Source organism: Hemiscyllium ocellatum, chromosome 30 (genome assembly GCF_020745735.1).
Source record: "Hemiscyllium ocellatum isolate sHemOce1 chromosome 30, sHemOce1.pat.X.cur, whole genome shotgun sequence".
Taxonomy (NCBI): Eukaryota; Metazoa; Chordata; class Chondrichthyes; order Orectolobiformes; family Hemiscylliidae; genus Hemiscyllium; species Hemiscyllium ocellatum.
Window position 1 is genome coordinate 41904456 of NC_083430.1, and position 11510 is coordinate 41915965.

The 11510-nt window shown below is 42.2% G+C and overlaps 1 protein-coding gene across 1 annotated transcript in view; it reads right to left on the reverse strand.

Moving 5' to 3' along the window:
- pacrg (PARK2 co-regulated) overlaps positions 1-10068 on the reverse strand; it is a 198162-nt gene extending 188094 nt beyond the window's left edge. Inside the window, exons 1-2 of the mRNA XM_060847180.1 lie at positions 10057-10068; positions 6596-6730 (exon numbers count right to left, since the gene is read on the reverse strand). Coding sequence (XP_060703163.1) covers positions 6596-6730; positions 10057-10068 — 147 coding nt within the window. The remainder of the gene's footprint in view (positions 1-6595; positions 6731-10056) is intronic.
- Positions 10069-11510: the final 1442 nt, after the last annotated feature.

The following is an 11510-nucleotide window of genomic DNA, read 5'->3' on the forward strand; positions in this document are numbered from 1 at the left end:
AATTACAACATTTAAAAGATATTTGGACAGGTACATGGATAGGAAAGGTTTAGAGTGATATGTGCAGTTCGGTTTAGGAAGCCTGGGCGATATGGATGAGTTGGGCCAAAGGGCCTGTATCTGTGCTTTATAACTCCATGATGCTATAGCTCTACCACTTGGGTGCTCTGTTAATATTTGTAGAGTTTGATAATTTTGCTTCAAACTTAGCAATTTAGTGACTTTAATTATAATATTGCTGATAGCACAGGACTCTCTGGTCAGTCAATGGGTAGAAAGAAAATATGACCACCTTCTGAAATGTTACGCTGGGTCAATTTATGGCAAGTACAATTTAATGTACAATCAAAGCCAGTGTGATAGTTATTATTTAGTAATGGGGAACAATGAATATTACCTGTCACAAAATGAGTTTTTGCTGCTGAGCTTCTGGACTGAATATAGATCAATCTCTGATAACATTGAATCATAGAGTCATAGAGATGTACAGCATGGAAACAGGCCCTTCTGTCCAACCCGTCCGTGCTGACCTGATATCCCAACCCAATCTAGTCCCAAGTGCAGCATCTGGACCATATCCCTCCAAACCCTTCCTATTCATATACCCATCCAGATGCCTTTTAAATGTTGCAATTGTACCAGCCTCCACCACTTCCTCTGGCAACTCATTCCATACACATACCATCCTCTGCATGAAAAAGTTGCCCCGTAGGTCCCTTTTATATCTTTCCCCTCTCATCCTATACCTATGCCTTCTAGTTCTGGACTCCCCAACCCCAGGGAAAATACTTTGTCTATTTATCTTATCCATGCCCATCATGATTTTATAAACCTCAATAAAGTCACCCCTCAGCCTCCGATGCTCTAGGGAGAACAGCCCCAGCCTGTTCAGTCTCTCCCTGTAGCTCAAATCCTCCAACCCTGGCAACATCTTTGTAAATCTATTCTGAATTTTTTTTTAAAATTTCACAACACCTTTCCGATAGGAAGGAGACCAGAATTGCACACAATATTCCAACAGTGGCCTAACCAATGTCCTGTACAGGCGCAACATGATCTCCCAACTCCTGTACTCAATACTCTGACCAATAAAGGAAAGCATACCACATGCCTCTTTGCTACCTTATCTACCTATGACTCCACTTTCAAGGAGTTATGAACCTGCACTTCAAGGTCTATTTGTTCAGCAACACTCTCTAGGAACTTACCATTAAGTGTATAAGACTTTCTAAGATTTGCTTTCCCAAAATGCAGCACTTCACATTTATCTGGCCCATCTGATAAACATCCCATTGTAATCTGAGGTAACCTTCTTCACTGTACACTACACCTCCAATTTTGGTATCATCTGCAAACCTACTAACTATACCTCTTATGCTCATATCCAAACGATTTATATAAATGATCAATATGAGCCTTTTAATTAATAAGGCAAAGCAGATATTGGGGAGCAACGGGAGATCGACTATGTAGACATTTTGGAGATCAAGAATGCTAATTTAGGTTAGCCAATCTAAATAGGATTGCAATATTTTAAAATGTCAGAGAACATTGACTACACTCTGAGTCAAGGCTGAAGAGGCTATTTTTTCACTGTTTGGGAGTGAACTGAGAGGAGACATACTTCAGTCCTTCAAAATATAAAAGGCTGCGTAAATGTGTTAAAGTAAACAAACTATTTATCTCTAACAATGAACAATTGAGAGCGTTCATTCATAATTCTGAAGCATTAGCATGGTTAGGCTTTACAAAACCTTCTATTTTGTCAAGAAATCTCAAGGGAAGAACCTTGATTCAGACTCAAATGGCACCTTGAAGAAAATTCTGCTGATGTGGAATCAAGGTATCCAAGGTATGAAGATATTCGAGTGAAAAATGGAGGAAAACCAACTGGTCCACTGTCTCCTAGGCATAAGCAGGTTAATATCCAGACAAGTACATCTACAGGGCCAGGCAGCAGCTATACAATCACTCAGGAGTGGCAACAAAAAATCCTCTTTGCCCCCAAGTTGATCACGCAAGTTCACAAAGTTCACGCAAGACACAGGCCCCATTGTCAACCTCAGCTCCATATGTGGTTATGTTGAAAATCCAGTTGCTTTGTAAATGCTGAGAACAGACACTTACAGGCAACTTGCTCCACAGGTCACCACTCCTGTGCAAAAAACAAATGCTTCCTCATATTCAACTTAGTTCCTTTGGTAATGCACCTTAGGAACTTGACCAGGGTGCTCTCTATGCTATGGAACTCAACACAATTTACCCACAATGGATCATTTTGAAAGATCTCAAACAAGTCTCTGCCAAGTCAATGATTTTCCAGAACTAAACGCTTGAGTTCTGGAAATCTGTTTCACTGACAATTGTAAGCCTGCTTTGTATAAAATTGTGTCTGCATTGCAATACATTGCAATGTGATTGACTCTTAACTGCCCTCTAGACAATTAGTGAAGGGCTATAAATGGTGGCCTAGCCAGCAGTGCCCATATCCCATTAATGAATTAATAAAACTTAATGGATTCTGGAAAATAAGAAGAGTAACTGGGATATTCTTAAGTCAGCCCTTGACATCAGTATCATGTTACTGGAATGTGGAATGAGTATCTGAGGCATTGTGAGGGAAAGGAGCAGGTTGACGTTTCATCTGGGTAAACACTGCCGAAAACAGGATTGTAAAGAAATTATTTGGGAGTGTGGGTGAGAGCAGATACCGAACTTCAGCGTGTTTGCAGAACAAGAAGTCACAACAACGAAAGAAAGATTCTCAATATTGGCATCATGTATTGTTCTTCATGCATAATTAAAGTTTGGAAATTCTATGTGAGGCTGGAATGTAACATTTTGCTGTTCTCAACATCAGATTGTGAAAATAATATCCCTCAGTGTACTTATCAACATGCAGCGAAAAAAGTGGCTGAGTGGTTAGCACCGCTGCCTCACAGTGCCAGGGACCTAGGTTTGATTCCAGCCTTGAGTGACTGCCTGTGTGGAGTTGGTGCCTTCTCCTCGTGTCTGCGTGGGTTTTCTCCAGGTGCCTTGGTTTTCTCCCACAGTCCAAAAAGGTGTCCTTCAGGTGAATTGGTCATGCTAAATTTCTGATAGTGTCCAGAGATGTGTAGGCTGGGTGGGTTAGCCATGGTAAATGTAGGAGTACAGGGATTGGGTGGGATGTTCTTTGGAAGGCTGGTGTGGATAATGGACTGAATGACCTGCTTCCACACAGTTGGGATTATAATTGAGGAAATTGCTATCATTTAAGTGATACACCTCATGATTGTCCGCTACTGATAATTTCACCCTGATTTGCCTCTACACAAGCCTTTCTTATATTCTGCTGCGTTGTGTTCTTGTCGAGTGTCTGGGTAAGGAACTCCCTCAGTCATTGACAGGGAATTTCTTGAAATATTTAAGGAAACATGGCTTGGGGGCTAGATGTAGCTATGCTTTCAAATAATGAATTCTGCAATGTCAGAGATTTAACGATTGTCTGTGTTTGTCGCTTCAAGATATTTAGTCTGCACTTCCAGGATGGTGTGTCGGAGGAGTTCAGAGAAACTTCTCAGGAAAAGGTTGATGAGGTTATAAATTCTTGCCCGTATGTACATTTTATGCCCTTTAGGATGGTACAATGGTAACTCCGTTCTCCTCCAATCTGGTTTTCAACTAGTGGCAAGGATTGCAGCTGTGGTATTGATGGTTTTGGGGATATTCCTACTGCAAGTCTGATGCGCAAGCCCAAAGTTGGAAAAATTAATATGTTCAACTGTGACATAAAGCTCAAACAAAAAAATAACACTACAGATCTGATCTTGATCTTTGATAAAATAACAACCTTTTTGGACAGTTATTGCTGAGTCCCTGGGATGGATTATTCTGTGCACTTTGGAACTCTATCAGAGAGACCAAAATTGGACTCCACATTGAGAGCCAGTCCAGTGGAGCTATTTTTCCTGAAGTGATGTACTGAGGGTGTTGGATGTGCTGCTGGAAAGAGACGGTGACTACAGGGGCACCTCCACACAGAGGCTGAAAGATAACAAAGTATTTCAAAAGGGTAAAAAGGCAGAGGGTCCCTCGCATCAAAGGAGATTCACCCAATTGAATCTCTGGGGCTGCTAGTCCTCTTCTTTGTTGGGATGAACCTCTGCACGCCCCCGCCCCCCGACCCCGGAATTGGCAGCCTCTCCCCTCCATGAAAATTCACTCTGATGCCAGCAAAACGCTGCTGGTGCCACTGCCACCCATAAAGGGGGCTCACCAATAATTCCAATAGCTCCCTGCCTCCAGGCAGTAGGCATTCAATCAATTCCCATGACTATGTTACACTCCCACTCCCACTAACAGCTGTTGAATGTGCTGGACTGCCATTCCAGTACAACTTCTCCAGATCGCCAACTCCACTTCCAATACTTCGGAGCTGGAAAGATCCATCTCCCCTCTGCCATCTATGTGCCTGTTGGCAGTCCCCAGTCAATGTTCCTGATCATGTATTCTTCCAAATTCATGAGAAATGTGTGTGTGTGAGCGCGCATGTGTGAATGTTGTGCGTGTGTGCGTGTGTGTGAGTGAGTGTTGCAAGTGTGTGAGTGAGTCTTCTGTGTGTGTGTTGCATGTGTATGTTGTGTATTTGTGTGTGTGACTGTTGCATGTGCGTGTATTACATGTGTGAGAATTGTGTGTAAGTGTGTGTGTGCGTGCTGCGTGTGTGTGAGTGAGTGTTCTATGTGTGTGAGAGAGTGTTGCAGGTATATGAGTGAGTGTTGTGTGTGAGCGTGTATGTGTGAGAGTGTTGCATGTGTGTGAGTGTTGTGTGTTTGTGTGTGTTACATGTGTGTGAGTGAGAATTTGTGTGTGTGTGTGTGAAAGAGTTGTGTGTCTGTGTGAGTGTGTTGTGTGTAAGCGCTATGTGTATGTGAGTGAGTGTTGTGTTTGTGTGCGTGTGTGTGAAAGAGTTTTGTGTGTGTGTGTGAGCATTGTGCATGTGTGTATGCACGTGCATGTGCATGCATTTGTGAGTGTGTGTGTGTAGTAATTTTAAAGGGACCACCTATAGCTCTGGTGAGTGTGGATATATCTAGGCTGACCTTCTGCCAGGCAGCTTAACAGAATGCAGGGCAACTCTTTCACTTACCCGTGGTTTACTGTGGCCCGAATGTATAAAAGGGAACGTTTCAGAATCAGGGATGAGGAGGCTGCTGGGGAGGTACATTTCCCATTAAAATGAATGGGTTTACACCTATCTGAGGTAGGTCCTGGAATGTATCCCTCGTGGTTATAGGGAACTACTGTACAGTTCACAACCCTCAATCAGATGCCTGCTCCCGGAGCTCCGGCCTCTTATATTTGTTCGATTTTAAATTGCTCAACTACTGATGGTTGTGGACCCCAGGCTCTGGAGTTTTCGTTCTACCCATTACTGCCCCTCCAAATCTCTATTCTGCCTTAAAATGCTTCCTTGCTAACCTTTCAACCTTTAGCCTTACTGTCACCTCATGCAGCCTGGTATCAAACGCTCCTCTATAACCTTTTTGCAAAGCAACTTTGGACATTTCATCATGTTAAAGGTATTACATAAATATAAGTTCTTGTTATTAACATTGCATGTATTCCTTAACTGTATATTTTGTATGTAAGATTAGTCAAATAAATTATAACTATCGATATTCTGAAAGACAATGATTCAAAATTAGAATTTATTAACTTCATCTATTTTATGGAAAATCTGAATAAGCTAACAAGAAGCTATTTATTATAGGTTCTAAAACATACATTGCCCACTTAAAGATTTATTGCTTTGTGACTTTGTCTGCATTCCAAGATACAGAAAAAGCCTGTTTCTCTAAAAGCTTTCTCAGTAATGAAATCTCTAATTTCCTAATCAGTTTAAAAATGCTCCAACGTGGTCCCCTGTCATGACATTTTGATATAAATTGTTGAGAGAAAATAAACTGAATTGGATTAATAAAAGGGATTTCTGTTATACCATTTTTTGTAAAAGCTGAATAACAGCATTAGAGAGTAGAACTAATCGATTCATTTCTAAACCAATTAACCTTTCACAAGGGAAAATGGAGGAGACGCAATGATTTCAGGCTGGAGGTCAGTCAGTGACAGGGACGTGTCTGTCACTGATTACATTAGCAATCCTGCATAGGAAGTGAAGTGTTGTAATATCGGTCCAAGCTTAATTTACATTCTACGCTTGATTACAGGCAGTACACAATTATGACCCAGCTATTTAGCTAATTAAAGGTTGCATTCTAAGATATGGCTTGCAGTACAGGATGAAGTTATGACAATGAACTAAGACTGAGGCGTATCAGTTGTCAATGATAGACTGGTTGGAATAGCTGAGTTTTGAAAATCCTCATAAAAATGGAAATAGACGGCTGGGTAAAAAGGCTTTTCAAAAAGCACTTCTGACCCTGTCATCTCCCAAAGCACATAATTTAATCATTAGAGTGGGACAAAGCTGCCTCATGGGTGTGTTTATAGTGCCATTTACTAAAACACTCAATCAAAATAATTGATGAGCTAAATTTGTTCCTGCCAGGAGATGCTACTTGAACGTTGCATAAGTTAATATTGCACCAACCTTCCAGGCGATTCGGTTTCCTTTAGTGTCATGTTCCATAGCAATAGGGAAGTCACCCCTCTTATAAAACTTTCGAAATGCTGTGGGTTTTATCTGTCTTTCTTTAAAGGCTCCAGCCATTTGAGGTCCAACATCCTATCAAAGGAAAAATAGGACAAGAAATACTATCTCAAAGAAAAATAACATTTCAATTGTAAAGCAGCTTTTGGGAAATCATAACTACTTATACCACATCAGGGTCAAACAAGTACTCATTCTAGAAATGCAGCTGTTGGAGAAAGAGAAAGGTTACGTATATTTACACAAACAGCATCATCATGTAGTAAAACAAAGCAAATTACTGTGGATACTGGAAATCTGGAAAATAAACAACAGAAATCCTTGAAATACTCAACAGATCAGGCAGGATTTATAGAGACAGAAAAACTGAGTAAACATCGTAGGTCAATGGTCCATCATCAGATGATAGGTTTAGATCAAGGGGTGAGTGGGACTGGAATATAAAGGGGGTCTATAATGGGGTGAAAGGAAAGACAGATTGAAAGACAGAGGAGTTGGTATTACACAGCCAAAGAGAAAGCTCCCCTGCCAAGATCGTTTCCACAGGGTACGGGATTCCAAAACTGGAGGGCATAGGTTTAAGGTGAGAGGGGAAAGATTTAAAACCAACTTTTTCATGCAGACAGTGGTGTGTGTATGAAATGAGCTGCCAGAGGAAATGGTGGAGGCTGGAATGATTACAACCTTTAAAAGGCACCTGAATGGATATATGACTAGGAAGGGTTTAGAGGGATATGAGCCAAATGCTGGCAAATAGGACTAGAATAGGTTGGGATATCTAGTGGGCATGGACGAAAAGACATAGCGAGAGCAGGTACGTTGCTGGCTGAAAACAACAATGACAGAAAATATGAACCATGTGAAGAAAAGGAAACAAACAAGAGCCAGAATTTGCTTTCTGAAATTATTGAACTCAGTGCTGAGTCTGGAAGGTGTAAAATACTTGAGCAAATGATGATATCCATCCAGCTTGTGTTGAGCGTCATTGGAATGGGGAAGTAGGTGAAGGACAAGGACATTGATGTGAGAAAGAGTTAATCAGCTAACTCCTGACACATTAGTACAAGACTGAAGGAGGCTATTGGGCTCATTGTGCCTTTTTGAGCTCTTTGCAAGAGCGATCAAATCAGAGTCACTTTTGGCCAATAGTTGGATCAGCTTTGTAACATCCTGATAAATGAGTACATCCTGCTCCAATTCACATTGGTTGGTGGCAACATTACACAGCTAATACTCTATCTTACATCATACAAAATTCTGCAGCACTATTCTCTGCTTCAAAACATGAAGAGTTGAATTACTAGGTCTTAGAGTTATAAAGTCATAGAGATGTACAGCACAGAAACAGAGCCTTCGATCCAACTCATCCATGCTGACTAGATATCCTAATCTAATCTAGTCCCATTTGCCAGCACATGGGTCATATCCCTCCAAACCTTCCTATTTATATACCCATCCAGATACCTTTTAAATGCTGCAATTGTACCAGCCTCCACCACTTCCTCTGGCAGCTCATTCCATACATGTACCATCCTCTGTGTGAAAAAGTTGCCCCTTAGGTCTCTTTTGTATCTTTCCCCTTTCACCCTAAACCTAAATTCTGTGTTATGATCGAGCCCTCCATAATCACCTGATGAAGAAGCGTTGCTCCGAAAGCAAGTGTGTTTCCAATTAAACCTGTTGGACTATAACCTGGTGTTGTGTGATTTTTAACTTTGTACACCCTAAACCTATGCCCTCTAGTTCTGGACTCCTCGACCCCAGGGAAAAGACTTTGTCTATTTATCCTATCCATGCCCCTCATAATTTTGTAAACCTCTATAAGGTCACCCCTCAGCCTCCGACATTCCGGGGAAAACAGCCCCAGCCTGTTCAACCTCTCCCTATAGCTCCAACCCCGGCAACATCCTCGTAAATCTTTTCTGAACCCTTTCAAGTTTCATTCCATTTTCCTATAGGAAGGAGACCAGAATCGCATACAATACTCCAACAGTCTCCCACCTCTTATAAATGGAAAATTCATTGTCTGGACAATGGTATCTCAGCTCACCAGGGGTGATTGTATCAATAAACCTCCATGCTGGCCCTGAAGCTCACAGTGGTGTAATAAGTGATTCTGTTTGAGTGATCAATGATGTGTTTTCTTTCTAATTACAAATGGAGTAACTCTCACAGTGAGTGTGGCACTGCTAATTTGTACAATATTTTTGAGACTTTCTTCCAAATGGTTTTAGTGCTTCAAAGCCTATTTGAAAAGGGATTTTAAAGAGCTCAATAAATTATACAACAGTTTAGAGTTTGGTCACCCTCATTAAAATATTGAAGGAGTGCTAAAGCTATATGGATTTCTTTCCTGGAAGTAGTGACCGGACTATATTACTATTTGAAAAAAATTGTGCCAAAAATCAATAGATTGTCACTATCACGTGACCAAAAGTTATAAATCACCAAACATAGGAAAATTAAATGCTTAGACTTTCTGCTGCCTCTAGTTCCATAGATCAACCAAATTTTAAGAACCAGCTTCAGACTTGCGGTTTTGGAGGTCAAATTACCAAATTATTTTATGCAAGGTCTTTTCCCTGGGGTGTGGGAGTCCAGAACTAGAGTGCATAGGTTTAGGGTGAGAGGAGAAGAATTTAAAAGGGACCTGAGGGGTAGGTTTCCATGCAGAGGGTGGTGTGTGTATTGAATGAGCTGCCAGAGAAAGTGATGGAGCCTGGTACAATCACAGCATCTAAAAGGCAACTGGTTGGGTGTATGGATAGGAAAGGTTTAGTGGGATATGGCCCAAGTGCTGGCAACTGGGACTCGACTAGGTTGGGATATCTGGGTCAGCATGGACAAGTTGGGTGGAAGGGTCTGTTTCCGTGCTGTATATCTCTATAACTGCAACTCTAAGAGTTGAGTTTATTTCCACATGGATCATAAATGGTCTTTTACTGGAAATAGGAACTGCAAAGGATTGTTAGGGTTTGCGTGACTGGGAGAAGGTTGTCATAGATGATGGAAAGTTTAGGAAAGAAATTCCCAGTTTTTTTATTGCCTCCAGATTGGTGTAAGTTTTGAATCTATTTTCTTCCACCTCACCAAGTGACCACACTGTTTGAGATGTGTCGCGATACACAATGCGTTCGATTTGAACCAGACCTTGAGGGGATACATTGATGATAGGAGACACCCGAAAATGATGAGGGCACTCAATGGTGTGTTCATCCCATCACGTCAACATATGAAGAGAGACTGGATCAGTTAGGACTATGTTCAATGGAGTTTAGAAGAATGTGGGAGTGATCTCATTAAAACCTATAAAATTCTAATACAACTAGACAGGGTAAATACAGGAAGGGTGTTCTTAAGAGCATGGGATTCCAAAACCAAGAGTCACTGTTTAAAGATACCAAGTGGGCCATTGGGGACTGAGATGAGGAGAAATGTTTTCACCCACAGAGTGATGAGCCTGTGGAGTTCTCCATCACAGATGGGCGGCACGATGGCACAGTGGTTAGCACTGCTGCCTCACAGCGCCAGAGACCTGGGTTCAATTCCCACCTCAGGCGACTGACTGTGTGGAGTTTGCACGTTCTTCTCGTGTCTGCGTAGGTTTCCTCCGGGTGCTCCGGTTTCCTCCCACAATCCAAAGATGTGCAAGTCAAGTGAATTGGCCATGCTAAATTGCCCGTTGTGTTAGGTTAGGGGTATGGGTGGATTGCGCTTCGGCGGGTCGGTGTGGACTTGTTGGGCCGAAGGGCCTGTTTCCACACTGTAAGTAATCTAATCTAAAAAAAACAATTGAGGCCAAACCATTGAATGTTTTCAACAAGGACAGTCCTAGACACAGTTCTTAGGGCTAAAAGTAACAGGGGGCTGAGTTGGTTGATCAGACATTATGATATTGAAAGGCAGAGCAGGCTTGAAGGGCTGAATGGCCTACTTTTGCTGCTATTCTCTATGATTCTGCGTTAGTATTTTGGCGGAAGGAGGGGGTTGGCTCTCACACCCAAAGAAGCCAATTGGGTAAGTTAAGTGCCCAACAAAATCCCATCACTGCTGGCATTTTCCCAATGCTGGTGGCTTTGCCCACTACGTGTGGAAACTGATAGATGAGTGCCTTCTTGAGCAAGGGGATCAGGTGTCCTTTTACTCAGGAACTTTGTGGCCCCTGGTGGGGGCTCGCTATAGCAACAATCCCCCTGCCCTCACCAAGCCATCTCTCCTTCTGGGCAGGACCTGTCAGACTGAACCTGGTGCTCCCAGACTCTGCTTGCCTGGTTGGGAAGGCAGTCTGCTCCCATTTCATCCTTTATTTCCAATTGCAGTACCAGCACCCACCAGCATTGCAGATGATGCTGTTTAGCCTTCAGCCCTCCAGTTGGTCAGCTCCTCCTGGGGCTAGGTGGGAATCCTTAAAGGGGCAGCTTGCCTAATTAGCTATCTGACACAGATAATGTTTGGCTAGCGGTCCTGCTCACAGCTGAGGTGGGACCATCTCTGGGTTTCTGGTCTATAATCAGGACCTCAGATACAACAACAAAATTCAGTGTGACATATCACACTGTGTGCCTCAGGCTAGGTGAACTGGATGGTCTTTTCCTGCCTGCTGTCATTTAGAAATCTATATTGTATAAGGAGATTAGTGGAATCTTTCCAGTTCTTAAACAACAGCAACTTTAAAGAGACACTTTGAGTCAAAGTGATGAATAGCACAGAAACAGATCCTTCAGTCCAACTCGTCCATGCCAACCAGATATCCCAACCTAATCTAGCCCCACCTGCCAGCACCCGGCCCATAACCCTCAAAACCCTTCATATTCATATACCCATCCAAATGCCTTTTAAATGTTGCATTCGTACC